Source organism: Schistocerca americana, chromosome 1 (assembly GCF_021461395.2).
Source record: "Schistocerca americana isolate TAMUIC-IGC-003095 chromosome 1, iqSchAmer2.1, whole genome shotgun sequence".
Taxonomy (NCBI): domain Eukaryota; kingdom Metazoa; phylum Arthropoda; class Insecta; order Orthoptera; family Acrididae; genus Schistocerca; species Schistocerca americana.
This window is the reverse complement of record NC_060119.1, coordinates 495,102,807-495,121,093: the sequence shown is the minus strand read 5'-3', so window position 1 is coordinate 495,121,093 and position 18,287 is coordinate 495,102,807. Positions and strand designations below refer to the sequence as shown.

General features: G+C 40.2%; 1 protein-coding gene across 6 annotated transcripts in view; it reads right to left on the bottom strand.

Annotated features, from left to right (window-relative positions):
* Positions 1–18,287, bottom strand: part of LOC124604429 (polypyrimidine tract-binding protein 1) — a 263,865-nt gene that overhangs the window by 107,920 nt on the left and 137,658 nt on the right. For all 6 annotated transcript variants that reach the window (XM_047136477.1, XM_047136479.1, XM_047136481.1 and 3 more), the window contains exon 4: positions 11,802–11,948. In XM_047136477.1, the coding sequence (XP_046992433.1) occupies positions 11,802–11,948 (147 nt within the window). The remainder of the gene's footprint in view (positions 1–11,801; positions 11,949–18,287) is intronic.

Here is an 18,287-nt window from a genome sequence, read left to right as displayed (position 1 = left end):
ATATTTTTATAGTTCTCCAATTTTGTTAATCTATGTTTGTATTCAGGGTGCCTCACGCTGTAAAGCGCCACAACAGCTGCATACATCTCTATTAATTTTGTAGTTGACGGTACACACTAATTGTATTTACCGGCCATATTTATAAGCACACTACAGAAGACAGAACGCTACAGCGATTCTAGCGTTCATCGTGGTAACATGTCACACTGCAGTGAACAGAAGACACGCGACTTATCCTCCTCAGATCCCGCGTGTCGTATACGACACACCAAATTGGTGAACTTTGTTTAGCCACAGCTCCAATGGAACGCCAGAGAGACATGTCTAAGTAGTTTCCCAGACGTCCGCGAGATGTCAGCATGGATTCCCGCGAGTTTCAGCGGTCTGGCGCGTAAAGTGACGAGTGTAAGCTTTGTTTCCTGAGTGCATGCGTGAAAAGGCGGACAAAATGATGTCGAGATATTGTAAGTACCTATTTATGTAAAGTTATTTACATTTTGTATTACTTTAACGTGCATAATGTTTGAGGCAAACACTACTGCTCGGTATGAGAGCATATTTAAACAACGAAATAATATTTTTCACTGTACTACAAAAGGCTTTGTACACGTGTGTCAGATAGGACACATTGGAACTGAATGTGTATTTCTGTGTACACTAGAAAACATGTCCTGAAAATATTGAGCAATAGTCAATTGTTATACTTAGACTTATTTTACAAACGTTGCATTAATTGTTTGATGCTGTAATTATAATTACAGGTTTTTGTTTCATTTAAAGTAATTAAACCTTTCTCGACTTCTTCAGTGTCAGATGCACAGATCCTTGAAGAGTTGGACAGACCTCTGGAGTTCGATGGAGACATCTCAGAACTTGAATGTTTATCCAGTGATGAAGAATGCAATGAAGATACTGTTTTAGCACCAGAAGTGGAAAGTGATGACGATTCGTGTGAAGTTGTCTCAGATACTGTGACTGATCAGTTTGGCAGACAGAAATCCAGAAATGTTCCCCCTTGGCGCCATACAGACGTCTTTGAGCCGTTACCACCTGCACCAGCATTTGAAGAAACTGTTTGGCAAGGGAAACATTGGGAGACAAGAGAATATTTTCTTAAATATATTCCTCACAGTGTTTTTGAGCTGTTGTTATCCTGTAGCAATCAGCCATATTTTTCACGCACAGGGAAATCACTAAATACAACTCCTGAAGAGATTATGACATTTTTTGGCATCTCAATCAAGATGTCATGCCTTGGCTACCCCAGATTAAATATGTATTGGGCTTTCGGGACGAGAGTGACTGATGTAGCAGGGAAAATGTCAAGGAAGTGGTTTTTTGCAATCAGAAGTGCACTGAAACTAGTTACAGACAATGATGTGTCTAGTGATGTGAGAGCAAAAGATAAATATTGGAAAATTCGTCCTTTGCTAAACACCGTCAGAGCAGGCTGTTTACAAAATCCTAGGACACAGAAGGTGTCCATTTATGAACAGATGATTCCTTTCTGGGGCAAGACAACGATGCGGCAATACATTCGTGGAAAGCCTAATCCGTGTGGCCTCAAGAATTTCGTTTCCACATCTCCAGATGGATTACCACTTGAATTTTTCATGTATGAAGGGAAAGGTGACAGTATACTGGAAGGCTATGATTACTTGAACATTGGCGGAAAGGTAGTAACGAGACTGGCAACTACGCTACCTGAAGGGACTATAATTTATATGGACCGATACTTTACGTCGGTTGAGCTCCTAGACTGTCTACACTCAGACAGAGGCTGTCAGGCTACAGGGACAATACAGTCTTGTAAAGTTCCAAGAGCGAGCGATCTTCAGTCGGATACAGAAATGAAAAAGGCAGGTCGGGGTGCAGCTGATCGGTCTGTTCGTGGTGATGGACAAATTGCCATTATTAAATGGTATGACAACAAATCTGTAATTGTTGCCTCATCTGCAGAAGGAAAATTGCCTCTGGGACAGTGCAGTCGTTGGTCAAAGCAAGACAAACAATACGTAAATATCAGCAGGCCTCTTGCTATCGAAAAATAATGAAAATATGGGTGGGGTCGACATGCTGGATCGTATCATTGCTGTTTACAGACAAAGTGCACGATCAAGAAAGTGGACAGTGCGAATGATCCTGCATCTCTTCGATTTTGCTTGTGCTGCAGCTTGGATAGAGTACATGAGAGACTGTAATGCACTGAAGAAAAGAAGGAAGAATACAATGGACTACCTACAATTTAAAATTGACGTATCAGAGTGGCTTATCCATTCAGGAAATGATATATCTGATATTAATGACGAATCTACAGATGGAGATAAAGAAGTAGATATCGCCTCCAGCTCCTTGAAAAGAAAAAGTATTCCAGCACCAATTCCGAGTGATGCTAAACGAAAGAGCAGTGCTATTCACATGCCAGAGGTCACCAACGATGAAAAGACTCATCGTTGTAGGCGGCCAGGATGTAAAAGTGTAAGAGCGCGAGTTTTCTGCACAGAATGCAAGATTCATTTGTGCCTCGTGAAGGGTAGAAATTGTTTTCGAGATTTTCACACGAACTGAACTCACCAAGAAAAATCAGTGGATGTTAAAATAATGTAATTTAAAAATATTAACACTTTGATATTGTACAATGAAATTTGTTTGTTTATTTAACTTGCCAAATAAATCTATATTATAACATATGGAGTGATATACATTCATTCCATAATTGTCTGCCTTCAGTACCAGTGTGTCATATGACACATCAGATCCTTAAAAAACCAATCAAAAAAATTTTTAAAGAACAATGTTTCCTTACTAATGTTGACCATAACATCAAATAAAACTCAATGTTTTTTAGTAAAATTAAGTTTAGAGGGTAGAGGATCTGAAGAGGTTATGATAAAATCTACAGCGAGGCCCTAGATTTGATTAAATATATTGTACGACAGACGAGATAAGACGAAGTGTCCTATTACACCATCAAACTTCTTTGACAAATATTTGACATATCAACTTTGACAAAGAAATCTCATAGTGTAATACCTGCCGTAGCGGCCCCGCACGTGTGGGTAAATCCCAGATTGGAATCTGATGAATCACACGCGACGTAGAACAATTTGGTCGCCAGGCACCACTCGAGTTAATCGTGTTTGTATAGTTTTGTTTCTGATAGTCCAAGCTGAGTAATAACTTTACATTAAGATTTAGAGTTATTCAGGGACCACAAATGACTTTCGGAACGAAGTTCAGGCCCAAGTTGCCGCTTCTGGCACTTCCCGATTTTGCTGTTATCAGCATTTTGAAGCTAGTGATGGAGATAGTTCTCAGGAATTCACGATACACAGGGCTCCATTTGATGATTTTGGGTGATTTATGAAACTACTGCGTGCATTATTACAGTTATTCACTCCTGAACAGAATCTGTTAGTGGGCACTTTTAATTTAAACCTTTAGGACAAATCTATTATACAGCTACACTTACATGCCTTGCCTTTCATGTGACTTCACTCCAACTAATAGAATTTATAACCATTGGTATGTCACTCAGCAGTGCTGCTAACAACATTTCTCTACACACATCGATATTGCAAAACAACTCCTTGAATATTTTCACTTTAACTATAAGACTAATGAAGGTAAACGAATGGAGGACTAATAAATGAAAAAACCGGCTATTAGCACCCTAGAAAGATATACAACCCACTTTGCGTAATAAAAAAATATATTCTGCTACGTAACCTGCAGATCCCAACCATGTATTTTCAAAACAAATTCAGTAAATTACAATTCATGTTCATTAAATTTATTTTCTACAAGGCTTAGTAGGCAAACATATCAACTGCCACTGTTGTTAACCGTGCAGTGACAACCTGACCTGTCACCCAGTGTTTGAAATTGCAACTAGTTCTATTATGTTTGAAAATTACACGTTTCCATGATCAGTACCTTTCAAATCTGTTCATTGTTCAAGATCCATTTAAATTTGAAGTTGAACAGATAAACTGATAGTACCAGCACACTGAAGTGACGGAGGGAACAACCGTCCACCATGCATATAACTACATATCAATTTCTGATGGAAGATTTTCCCCTTTTCAAAAACCTATTTCACACTAAATACATAGTTAGCAAAATACATGATTTTTGTACTAATCTGATATATAGCAACTATGTTAACTAAAGTGATTATGTATGCAGCCTTCAATATGTAGTATAACTTACAGGAACTGATACTCAAACATGTCTATTTTAGTGCTGTTTGATGCAGAGGAAGTGAAGTTCTTCACCTGTTTGGAGGTCTCCTGACATGTGTGGATGAAGTGGCTCGAGGAGGGGACAGTGACCATGAAGAAGCCAATTCAAGTGAAAATTAACTAATGGAAAGTGATCACGATACTGAAATTGAATGATCTGCAAACGAACATGATAACAACAATTAGTCTTAGTGGTTCCTGTTATCTTCAGAAGGGATTAAAACAAAATCGCCTGATTCTTACCCAAACAGAAATGTAAGAACAAGGTCAGAGAATACAGCAACTCTTCTCCGTGGCCCAGAATGCAAACTTCAGCACTAGTTTCTGAAGAAAAGTTATTAGACGTTTTCTTAGGCAGCAATGTCTACTGCACAAATATTTAGGTAAGAAACCTTAAATCAAATTTCAGTGAAAGAGATGCTAACTCGCTGACAAGACAAATAAGACCACTTTTCGGCATACCATACGTAAAAGGAACCCCAGAAAGCTCTAGAAAAAACAGTAGCATGCTCTAGGATAACTCCAGAGGCAACGGCTTTGAATCCCATTACCTAATTATGGGTGAAAAATTATTAGGTTGCTTGTGAGATGTTTATGTTCTGATGACTTGCAGGCCAAGGCTTCAGAAAGAAATTGATAAATTATCCCCAGTTAGAGAAATTTGAGTTTTTTTAACAATTCTTCAAAACACTGTCACATGTGAATATTTAACTGTTGATAAAAAGTAACTTAATTTTTCTGGAAATTGCCGGTTCAGACAATATCTTCCAAAAGCCTTCCAAGAACAGCATTAAGACATTTGCTTTGTTAGATGCTAAAAATGCCTATACTTTTATGTGGAAACTTACACTGGCACTCAGCCAGTGGCCTTTCAAGCAAAGCAATTCTCCTACAAAAATAGTTAAGAGACTGATGGAACTTCTCGACGGGAGTCATCTTAACATTACTGGTGACAACTGATTCAGTGATATACCATTGGTTAAGAAGCTGCTAGGCAACAGAAGACTAACATACATTTGAACAAGGAATTTAAATAATAAGCGAAGGACCTCTTTTGGCTCCCAAGAAAACTGTACCCTAGAGCCATACTGTACTGAAGTGAGTCAATTTTTTTTTTCTTTATATTCTTCTATGAAGATACAAGAGAGAAACTGAAAGCAGAATTCCTAACTTTTAACAATTTGGCAGAGTGGAGTTTACTTACTTGATAATCTAATTAAAAAAAAAAAAAAAAAAAAAAAAAAAAAAAAAAAAAAAAAAAAAAAAAAAAAAAAAAAAGTTTCACTAAACACTCATAGGTCACCTATGGTTGTTTTCTACGATTTACTTAATTGTCCCCATCATGAGTGCACTGTGCATTTACCTAACAAATTCATGATCACTGAAACCAGTTGAAAGACTGGAAGGTCTGCTGATTTGACTTGAGAAATGACAAAAATCTCAAACGGTTGCGAAAGCTTGAATTTTGTGTGTGTGTGTGTGTGTGTGTGTGTGTGTGTGTGTTTATTTGTGTGTCTATCAACATACCAATACTTTCATATGATATCTATAAGAGGAGCATCGGTAAGCTACTATGAACAGCATGCTGAACGCATTATTGTAGACAAGACAGACAAAATGTCCACGCCTACCACATTAGTACAAGTTTATATGCCAACTAGGTCCGCAGATGACTAAGAAATTTAAGAAATGTGTGTGATATAAAAGAAATTCAGATAGTGAAGAGAGACAAAGCATGCCTGTGTAGCGCTACATATATTCAACGGCAGAACTAAGTTGTGGCGGCACCCACTGACATTTTTAAGAACTTCTGCTTGCTTTGCACTCGATTCTAAGCCGCAGACGGTTTTTTGGATTACAAAAACCGGAAAAAAAGTGCGGCGTAGATTCGAGTAAATACGGTAATGGCGAGAATCAGGTCCTGTTTCTTGAGCGTGAAGTTTATTGTATGCAGAAAGATCTAGGGGAAATATTCTTTCTGCAGAGCAGGATGTCAAATATAGCACAACCGTGGGGGAATTGAATGATAGCGATAAACTGTACACTATTCACACCCAAAACTACACAGAATTCTATTTTTGACCATTAACTGAAAGAGGTAGTACCATACAAACAAGAAGATGATCATGGGGGTGGGGTGGGGGGTGAGGGTGGGAAAGTGAGAGGAACGACTGGCACTAAGAATTCGCCTTCAACGAGAGGCAATTTTAATTCCACCCAAAGTTAAGTTTTTGGTGATTTTTTAAATCACATAATCAATTGTTTGTAACCAATACCGACTGTTACGTAAGGAAAGAGTAGGAAACAAAGAGGGGTGTCCTAATTACTAGACTGAATATTACCTTACTGCAAAAGATATTTTATGTATGTATGTATGTATGTGACGTTATGTAATTATTAACGTTAATTTTTTATTCCAGCAGAATAATGCACATTCATATATTTGATTAAAATCCCCTTCTCTTCACAATATCAGTATACCACTTTAATATCACTACTCATCTGATGTGTGTGCTTGACTGACTGCTTACCCGTGCCTCACTCACTGCAACTATGTTTACAATTTTTGTTGCTAACCTTCGGTGACTTTACTCCCGAATTTATCTGCTATCTTTTAAGTCTTCATTAACTTTAAAATCTCATTATTCGAAATTCAATAAAAATGCTTGTAGATTTGATATAATCATCAGTTTCATGCATTTTACACTAATTAAGGCCTTGGCATTATTATGGAAAATCTTTAAAAAGTATTTCAATTTTGTGAGATCATAGTCACTATTATGGACACCATTGTTTGAGAACGAACTGTGTGCAATAAAATATTTCCATTTTCTGATAACTCTACCAGCATAAGTTCAAGATGCATAATTGCATGTGGAGTTGTTCTCCTATAGTTGAACTGAGTCTGTGTGTTACATGTAGGATGGCATAAACAAAACAGCAAGATTTTGCAGAGTGCACTACTTAGGAAATATGAGGCCTATGCAGTCCTCAGTGTGTCTTAGTGTGCCATTTGGTAGTGCTGATGCATAAGAATGTGAATTTTATACTGGAAAACAAATCAATCCGTAATTTCTCTGCAACACACACTGATGACAAACTCAACATGCACACACCGCCACTGACAGTACAGGTCAGGTATGAAATGAAAATGAATTACTCATTATAGATCGCTAAAATTGTTCCTAATGGTTACTTCTGTGGAATTCTTTCACGCTGAACAAGGTGTCAGTTCTCACGTTACAAGATTAAAACCACATACTATACTGACAAGACCTTGTTCTAACTAAGCACAACTTCGTGTGAAGATACATTGATTCATTGGTAATTTGTAACTGGGTTAATATGCGGACAAGGAAAAACATTCCTGGATTTCCCAGTTAAAGAAACGCTTTCTACCAAGTGAAAACACACTTTTTTCGGGTTAAATGACAGCATATTTGCCCTCGGAACTGTAAAACTTATCAATGCCATGAATGGTTGCACTTTTATAGACAGGTGTAGAATTTCCTGGAACTTTAGAAAACTAAACTCAAGAAGAAGGAAAAAAAAACTGTTTTGGAAAGATCTTTGATGTGCAGCAACACACACGCTGCATATTTTCGTATTATGAAAGTATAAATTCGAATTTCACCGAACACCGTATGGTACTTCCCAAAGCATTGAAATCGAGATTGCGATGTACTTTTGTTAGCCAGTCATAGCTTATACCACGTGATCTCGCCACCCGTGACAGCGGTTATTCAGAGCATAGGACACGTGATGGAATCAGCCAATAGCAAGATCACTGTTAAGTAGTGTGAACACACAAACAGGAAAAGTTAATGGTTTAAATAAATATACACAGTGTTACTACAAGAAAAACAAAACTTTCTCGCACAACATTGATCTTTTTTTTTGCACGTGTTACACTTTAAGATACATCATACACATGTGCCAATAAAATTTTTAGCGACATGAATGTCTGACCTGAGCTCGAAATTCTGCTAAATGGATCATCATCAAGGAGTTGATTTTTAAATGAGAGTCAAACACTCTGCGATTTAAAAAATTCATTGTACATTCTCACACATAGTTCAACTTGCGTAAAAGGAAATTTACTCTGAAAGTATGCTTTTCAAACCATCATTTGCAATATTTTCCCGCCACCTGTTAGAAATAGGTTCGTTTCAGCAGTTGCCAGAGTGTGCCAGATAACAGGCGCCACCGCGCTTGCACAGCTATGACGACGTAGGAAGCCCGTGTGTTCGTTAAGTGTGTAACATGAAAAGATCTTACGTTATGTCATAAAAGACATCAGAGGATACTCCACGAGCATCAGAATGTTGTGAACCATACTAAAATGTGCAAATTTAAAGTGCCTATATTCCGCCAGTGTTCAGCAGTGATGTGTGAAAAAACTGTGTGCGGTAGTTCCAGGGAGCTTAACAGTCTTGTTACTCCTCGGGCCAAATCCCACAGCTAGGTTCTGTTGGGTTCATATTGTAATGGTACAGTAGCATATGTAAAAATGCAGCATTTGTATGATGTTCCCGATACTGTGAAAATAATTGTCTTTTGTGTTTCTACGATACTTATCTACCTCTGTGGTATAAAACGATGGACATAGTCAAAATAAGGAGGATTTCGTTTGTTTTTTGTCTGAAAAAAATAAATTGTTATGTTTTCTTAATTTGAGCCGTTTTTATGAACAGTCATTCATAAAACATCAATAATTAAGAATTTGTATTTGAAATGGAAACTGTAATTTCATATTATTCATTAAAAATAATTATGAGTTTTATAATTAAGAGACGTAGGTAACTAAAATTGAACGAGGAAAAAACCTGATACTGGGGAGTTTTGAACCAATGCACAAGTAACTGCGCTTGGTTCACATTTTATTACGCTAACTACTGCACTACTCGTTCAATGTTCATTAATCAACTGCCATATATACAACACTGGAAAAACTTCAAAGCCAATTATCTCTATAAATTTACGAAAAACATTAGGACCAGCCTGTTTCTCGGCACTTTTTAAGCATGTTCCACGCGCATGTTTCACAAAGGAAAAGAATGCAGCCTTAGCCTTTTCTATACTGCGCATTAACAGTGTGACAATAAGAGCACAATGCTGCAGAGGCTGTGACTGTAACCAAGTTTTGAAATAAAAACTACATAGGTAAAGCATGATTAAGAAAAACGTTGACGGCTGTTAATACATTTGAATATCTTAAAGTTTCATTTAACATAGCTTAGTAATAAGATATATAATACATAAGCATGAAATTTAGTAGAAGTAGCAGAGAGATGATTATCACAACAAGAAAGGAGAGAGGAGCAGCAGGAACAACAATTGGTGGGGAACAATTGAGGAGAGTGGAGAGTTTCAAGTACCTAGGAAGGCTGATACAGGAACATGGGAAAAACAACAGAAATAAACAAGCAGGGGAGAAAAGCCGAAGCATTTTGGAAGTGTCTCAGAAGTCTGATATGGAACAAGGATGTATCCCGAATCAGTAAAAAGGTTATATACCAGTCATACTATGTCCCAATTCTGACATATGCATCAGATACCTGGATTATGAAAGGAAGAGAGGACAGCGAAACAGTATTGGAGTGACGATGGACAGGATACGAAATGAGAGGATCAGAGAGTTAATGAAGGTGGAACCATTACAGGAGGAGTTAGAGAAATCAAAGCTGAGATGGTATGGACAAGTTAAGGGAATGGAGGAGAAGAGGATGCCCAGGAGGATATACGAGATGAAACTGGAAGGAAAGAGACCAAGAGGAAGACCGAGAGACAGATGGCTGAAAGGAGTAGAGGAATGCATCCAGAAGAAAGGAGAAGATTGGACCCAGGTGAAGACAGAGACATGGTGGCAAGACAGAAGACAATGGAGAGGCCTACATTCCATACATACCCAACAAGAGGCTGGAAACTGTCCAAGATGATGATGATGATGATGATGATGATGATGATGATGTAGGACCTACTTTTAAGAGCGTAAAACGATATATCACTTCTCTGACCCTCCGCGACTATCAACAATGTTTCAAGAACACTATGAAACCCTGCAAAGACTTTAGTAATTTAGCGCATGGCAAGAGCATACTGTCTGGTCATTTGGGTGCCTGTACATCAACCTACCTTTGTGGCAAGATACAGCTGATGACAATCCTTGCAACATCAGGATTCCAACAGCTACTCCTGACTTATGGGCCACAGTACAAGTACGTGTTAGCGACCTCTGCTATGAAGGCAGGTGACTAGGCACAGCAATGGAGTATAATCAGAAAAGGACATGCAAGAAAATAGGTCACAGTGTTTAAAAAATTGCTTGCTAAGCCTATTTTTAAGTGCTGTACAGAAACCAAGAAAAATGAAAATAAGGATGCTTGAAGCTATCCCAGTTTTTTCTTCACTACTGTGTGCAGCTCTTCTACAGTATCCCATCATAATCATAATGATATATCTCTTGTATTACATGCTACAAACCCAGGAAAGAACTGTCTACTGGTGATCAAACTTCCACCATCCATACATCCATTCCATGAACATTTGGCTTTACACATGTCAAGTGAAAAGGATGAAGTAGAGTTTTTCTAACTTAGTGGTCTCTAATGGTAATTATATCGATTTTTTACTCGTTTTTGTACATCATCTGTGCACACTTCACACAACGTCACATACGCACAGGCAACACGGCTGCAACGAGATGATCTGTTCGTTCGTAAAAAATTCAAAACAGGGAATTTTGTTTTACGGATGTGCATCACCTTCATTATGACATTTTTGGTCAGGTGAATTCCATAATATTGCAAATTTGTGTGTTTGAGGGAGTCAGTCTTAAGAACTTCCAAGATATCCTGTTATTACTGGAGTTCACATTCATAGGTTACCGCTATTCTGTTAGAAGGCGCAACAGAAGGAAAGAGGTGAGAGAAGAAGAAAGCTAGGGTGAGAAGCAAGGGAAGGGGAGACGCTAGCGTTCACTCCATCGCCTTCAAGACGGCCGGCCGGACCCTGTTACCTGCAAATCGCTTTCCCAATAAAAGAGGCGAGGCGAGGCGAGTTGAGGCGCGGCGCGGCCGGGCCCGGCAAATGGCGTTCCGGTCCGCAGTTTGCGCGCCGCCTCCGAATTACGCTAATAGGAGGCAAACGCACGCCATTTGGCCGCAAGTGTGGCGGCAACGCCCTCGTTAGTTAATCGCCTTTCTTCGTGACCACGCACCCGTAATTGCGCTTCGAGTCGCGATCCGTTGAATTTTTCACTTTTTTCCTTGCCTTTCTTATGTAGTGGCAACTTCAACAGAAAGGGTTGTTACTACCGGCACAGACGCATTTCATACATAGTTTTTACATAAGGCAGGGTTTTTTTATTGACTAATTCCGTTCATTAAACCTGATCAGTGGTAGCAGTTCGATTCGTACCTCTCTCTCGCGATCTCCCAAGACATCAACCGCACAATTTGTAATAATCTTGCGTCCAACCAGATTTGCCTCATATTGGAAACAAACACACACACACACACACACACACACACACACACACACACACTTATTACTCACCGCGTTGGAATGCGTCTGGTCGGTCTTGAGTTCCTTGTGGTTGGAAAACTGCACATAGACTGCTCGGCCGCGAAGTTGCGCCACACATGATGTGAAGTAGTTCACCATTGTGGACGCTGCGACCTCGTCAGCCATCTCCAGGAATGCCTGAAAACATGCGTCTTATTCAAATCTTTGAAGACTCCAATTATATTTTCAACTGGAATTCCTAACCAGTAACACGACGAAGTTGATATGAATGAAAACAGAATTAGGGAAGTAACCATTTTGAAATATCTGCGTTATAACAGTGTTCAAAATCATTCCAAAGACGTGTGTCCCTACGTATTAGGACGTATCCGTTGCAAGAGTTTTCTCGCGGTAAACATTAAACTAAGCTACAAGGTATTTCGAATATATGCATTGCTTTGAGGTCTTGAAAGGTTGTAAACAACTACACGATATTTAAGTTTTCAGGAGAATTATGTAACTAATGCTTGAAATAAACGAATCTACTTTTAAAAAAGTAAACTGCGCACATCTCCACGATTGGGTAACATCTCATTGTTTTAATAAGAATGATCGCACTGAAAGTAGTGCACCCTTGCCTTAGTTCGACGTTTGATGTGACTTAAGTAGCCAGTTATAAACGGATCTATGGCAAAACGTGCGCTAGGAAACTGTGTGTATTACGCCTTTACCCGAGACAAAACTAATGGAAAACAAGTAATTTCGTTAAAATTGCTAACAGAGCACCTAAACGTGTTAATGAGATGTGCTCGAATGCCAAGATGATAGTGTTTTCCTTGAATGCACAAGCGTAAGTGATCTGTAACGGTACGACGAACAGTTTAAGTTCTTGCGGACGTTCTTATAGACAGTGTCTTACTGCAGCACGGTAATAATGAACAGCAACCGGTAAGAAACTGATAGATGTCCATGAGTACGACTGTTGTTCCATGACTAACTTGGTCAGAACAGCAGCGCTGAAACGCTTGGGAACATGGTGATTGCTGTTAGGTCTCACGCACGGACGAAGATGTGTCTTTCTTTGGAACACACGTCATCATTCAATGGAAACTACATGTCCATAAAAACCATGCTTAATCCCAGATTACTAACCCCCTCGCAAAAGTTACGATTGCAGAAGGTATAAAACAGGATATTTCCTACTGAATTTGGTGTCTAAAATACCAGTGGAGATCCACTAATTGTTATTAATTAATGCACAACTATAAATATGACCGCCTTTAAATAGGATGTGTATTAGTAACTTTCGGATGGTTTGGTAGCGATGTACCAACCTCTTACCCCCTTTTAATGTTCTACAGGCAGAATCTAAGACCTTTATTTTGTATTAGCTTGTATGACCATATCCACCCCCTCCCCCCTTTATTCTCAACTTGTTAGAGAAAAGCTTTTGCTGTGTTTTAGCCTTTAATGTCCAGATCAATTAAAATTTTAACAGCCTATCTTAACACTCTCGAAGTTAACAATTACATTATCTATGCGACTGTGTACGGTAGGTGAATCAGAGTGAAAATGGGTGCTAGTAATTGTGATTTTGGGTAGTATTTTATGGACTAAAAGTTTTGGCAGTGCTTCCACTAAGCGACAGCAGTTAGTGTCCCCGTAATTACATATTACGGACGACATTTTATCTGCGCTGCGTTCAGTCCCCCACTCAGGAGAGTTCCTCCGGAACAGCGAGCACGTGTGCACGTGCAAAAGGCAATAGTGCGGCTTTGCCGTAGAGCGCTTGTGGCTAGATACAGAAAAGAAAAAAAACAGCTGTAAGAAAAGGGAGAGAAAAACACTGAATAATACAACACTCCACCTGGCTCGCAGAAGATGCCCCTTCCCACAAAAAGAGCTCCTTAGGCCCCATAAACCCACTAGGCACTCCGTTGCGGCGAAGAAGCACTATTTCGACCACGTGCCCGCTTAGTATCAGCTGTATGCTTCAAGAAGGGTGATACATTTGTAGTACGGAGGTCTACTAAACTGGAATAATGGTTTTTCGAGTCTCCTAAAAATGCGGAAGCAGCCAGATTACAAAAAGACTAAGTAAATACATGTTACTTCATGTTATCAGGCCTTAATAAAATTGATCCAAGAATACCCAAGCGAATCACTGCTAAAGTGCAGAAGGGCAATAGGAAAAACGAACACTAATCTGGCCAAGAAAACATGAAACAATGTGAAGTGAGTTGAACATAGCCACACTTATTGTACTCCGTATGGTGAAAAATGGAGGGATGAAATTAATGAATTAATTAAAATCATTTTTAATAACAACCTACATTACAGCGAAGGTACACTGATGTCTGTAGGCGATTTGTAGTCTCTTGTGTACGCCGTCCGTTAATGGCTAAACAGAAAATTCCTTCTTAATTTGTGCGATCACGTGTGTTCCTTTTCATGTTAACGAGGGTAGACGTTCTTCAATACCTCAGAATAGACCAGAAAGGCAACGGACAATTGGTGCTGCGTGATGGGATCCTACGACGGGAGGAGGATACGGACAAAGCAAACATGGAGGTCATGGAGAGCTGCCACTAGCTCGGTTTTACGAGGATCGGCCAAGATTACGCAACGTCCCCATACTCGCCTCATATGGTTTACGAAAATCAAATAAAACATTAACCAGGATGGCTGGACGTAAATGTGAAATGTCATTTGTCCAGAACGCATGTCTTACAAAAGCGGTGGATCTGTTTGACAGCAGACTTCCTACTTTAGCTTTTGAACATGCGTCACATCACTGAACAATTAACCAGAGTTATCGAATGGTGTATCATTTCATTAAAGACAACTTATTTGCTTCATCATATCATTATCATCCTTTAGTAATATTACATTTCAGTTCTGTAAATTACATCCACCGACGACGAGATCTTGCTACATCTTTAGTTCCTAGGCGTCAATACTGACTGACTGTATGTGGTAGCCTCTTTTTTAATATACCACAAACTTGCTGCGGTCGTTTAGCATTACGTTTTTGGACCACGTGTACAATCTCTACAGCATTCCAACGTTTTTGGGTAACTTCGATTCACATTTTATCCCGACGTTTATTCTTGTTTTATCATTTTGTCTAAATCAGTTGATTAGTGCCCACGTAGTAAGTTATGAAATGGTGCTAACCTAAAAAAGACTATTTGCTACTACTTAACGTCATTATTTAGTAGCTGTTTCCGGCCACGCGTCGCTGTGATTCAGTCCGGTTACATGAAAAAGAAAGATAAAACAAAGTACACGTTTCTCACGTATGAGAAATGGATATACGTCCTTCAGAATATTGCGTCAAAATTTGAAGTCAATCTGTCAAAATCGTACAGACTTTTTTCAGAAGTTTCCCTTTGTGTGTTACGTATTTATTTATCCATATAAAAAAAATCAATTACCGCATTTATAAAAAATATGATCACCTTAGAACGGCTCCATGTATGTTTTCACTTGTTGAATAATAACGGTCTGATTAAGACAAATGACTGCGTTGGCGGTAGTGATGGGAGAATATGGAGTGATGAAAAGGGAGGGGAAAGTTAGGGAGAAAGTCGGGCGGCGGGAACTTTGATAAGATGGTACGTTCGGCGTAAATTTGCGCTGTGTTGCAGAGCCGGCGCCCGAGACTGAGCAGGCCGCCAGATGTAGGTACGGCTGGCAGCAACCTCTAAAGCCTGTAGCGTGGGCTCATTACGGTCAGAATTACTCAGTGCTCGCGGGTAGGCAACGCGAGCACGCAAACACGCCGCAGCAAACTACCCACGCAGTTTACCCGCCGTCGGCCCTCACGTCAGAATTCGAGGCAATAACAACGCAGCTGAGAGTAAGCACGCTCTCTCTCGGGCGCATCGCCTGGAGTACATTCGCGCACCACCGCAACGACGAGCAGGTAACAACTGTTTTACGCGTTCGCAACCTCCTTCCCTCTCCACCCGCCTGCTCGTGCGGTTAAGGAATCCGGGCAATCTGGCTGCAGGCATCGCGCAAATGTGATTTAGTTATCAACTAACGCTCGCTCGGCACGGCAAAGGAGCTGGAATGCCGCAGCAACTGCCGTGGTTGCGGAACGCACAAACACATCAGCCGCATGTCAGACGCAGTGTAAGGAGTACCGAAGTGATGGCGCAGAACGCGACCGAATATAAAGTTCCGCTTCGAAATGAAGAGCGACATTCTGAATATGGGATAGTTCAAACGGCCGATTCAATTGACACACAGAACTGGTATCAAAGTACTACACCCGAGTGCTTTGCCGCTAACTGGTCAGCAAATGTTCAAGTTCGGCTTTATCGTTGGAAGTAGCAAGTGAAGGGCGACTTTAATCAGCTGCTATGCAATAGTGTGTACACTATGCTTACGCTCAACTGGATTGAAGAAATGATTACCAGTTTCCTTTTAACAGAACCATCACTGCAATAGTGCAAGTGATTTAGCCAAACCACGAAAAACAATACAGGGCTATTATAAATGATTGAAGCGATTTCATAAATTCACTGTAGCTCCATTCATTGACATATGATCACGACACACTACAGATACGTAGAAAAACTCAAAAGTTTTGTTCGGCTGAAGCCGCACTTCAGGTTTCTGCCGCCAGAGCGCTCGAGAGCGCAGGGAGGCAAAATGGCGACAGGAGCCGAGAAAGCTTATGTCGTGCTTGAAATGCACTCACATCAGTCGGTCATAACAGTGCAACGACACTTCAGGACGAAGTTCAACAAAGATACACCGACTGCTAACTCCATTCGGCGATGGTATGCGCAGTTTAAAGCTTCTGGATGCCTCTGTAAGGGGAAATCAACGGGTCGGCCTGCAGTGAGCGAAGAAACGGTTGAACGCGTGCGGGCAAGTTTCACGCGTAGCCCGCGGAAGTCGACGAATAAAGCAAGCAGGGAGCTAAACGTATCACAGCCGACGGTTTGGAAAATCTTACGGAAAAGGCTAAAGCGGAAGCCTTACCGTTTACAATTGCTACAAGCCCTGACACCCGATGACAAAGTCAAACGCTTTGAATTTTCGGCGCGGTTGCAACAGCTCATGGAAGAGGATGCGTTCAGTGCGAAACTTGTTTTCAGTGATGAAGCAACATTTTTTCTTAATGGTGAATTGAACAGACACAATGTGCAAATCTGGGCGGCAGAGAATCCTCAGGCATTCGTGCAGCAAATTCGCAATTCACCAAAAGTTAACGTGTTTTGTGCAATCTCACGGTTTAAAGTTTACGACCCCTTTTTCTTCTGCGAAAAAAACGTCACAGGACACGTGTATCTGGACATGCTGGAAAATTGGCTCATGCCACAACTGGAGACCGACGGCGCCGACTTCATCTTTCAACAGGATGGTGCTCCACCGCACTTCCATCATGATGTTCGGCATTTCTTAAACAGGAGATTGGAAAACCGATGGATCGGTCGTGGTGATCATGATCAGCAATTCATGTCATGGCCTCCACGCTCTCCCGACTTAACCCCATGCGATTTCTTTCTGTGGGGTTATGTGAAAGATTCAGTGTTTAAACCTCTTCTACCAAGAAACGTTCCAGAACTGCGAGCTCGCATCAACGATGCTTTCGAACTCATCGATGGGGACATGCTGCGCCGAGTGTGGGAGGAACTTCATTATCGGCTTGATGTCTGCCGAATCACTAAAGGGGCACATATCGAACATTCGTGAATGCCTGAAAAAACTGAGTTTTTGTATGTGTGTGCAAAGTATTGTGAAAATATCTCAAATAATAAAGTTATTGTAGAGCTGTGAAATCGCTTCAATCATTTGTAATAATCCTGTACAGTAGGCCAGACGGGGGGTTCTGTAACAACCACGCCCCTACAGAATACGAGACCACTGTCTCCGCGATAGCACCGTTTCGTTCGGTTTCATGAGTTTCGAGCAATGTTATGCAAATAGAATTGTGGCCTACACAAGCAAAATGACTGAAGGAATCAAACTGAGAAAGCGTGATGGCAAACAAATTAATAATCAATCCTGGACACTGCAACACAAATTCTTACGTGTTTTAGAAGTTATCGTCGTCCATTAGCCTTTGAAAGATTAATAAAAGCCTTCATTATCGTTATTCTTATGTATGTAATCAAACTGAGGCATCAGGGGATCACCAATTTAGTATTGTAGGGCAGCGTGGAGGGTAAAAATCGTAGAGGGAGACCAAGAGATGAATACACTAAGCAGATTCAGAAGGATGTAGGTTGCAGTAAGTACTGGGAGACGAAGAAGCTTGCACAGGATAGAGTAGCATGGAGAGCTGCATCGAACCAGTCTCAGGACTGAAGACAACAACAACAATCAAACTGCGTTCGGTTTGCACGCATGTTGTTCGTAAGTCTGGACTTCTTGGTCAACTCTTTATTGCGTTTCTGTGTGATGTCAAAGCAATTACACTGCGAAACTAGTAACTTAACAGTGCCACGAACTGAGTATCTATGTGCGAAAATATGACATCAGTTGCATTACTCAGTGAAGTCCAGCTTCTTGTATAGA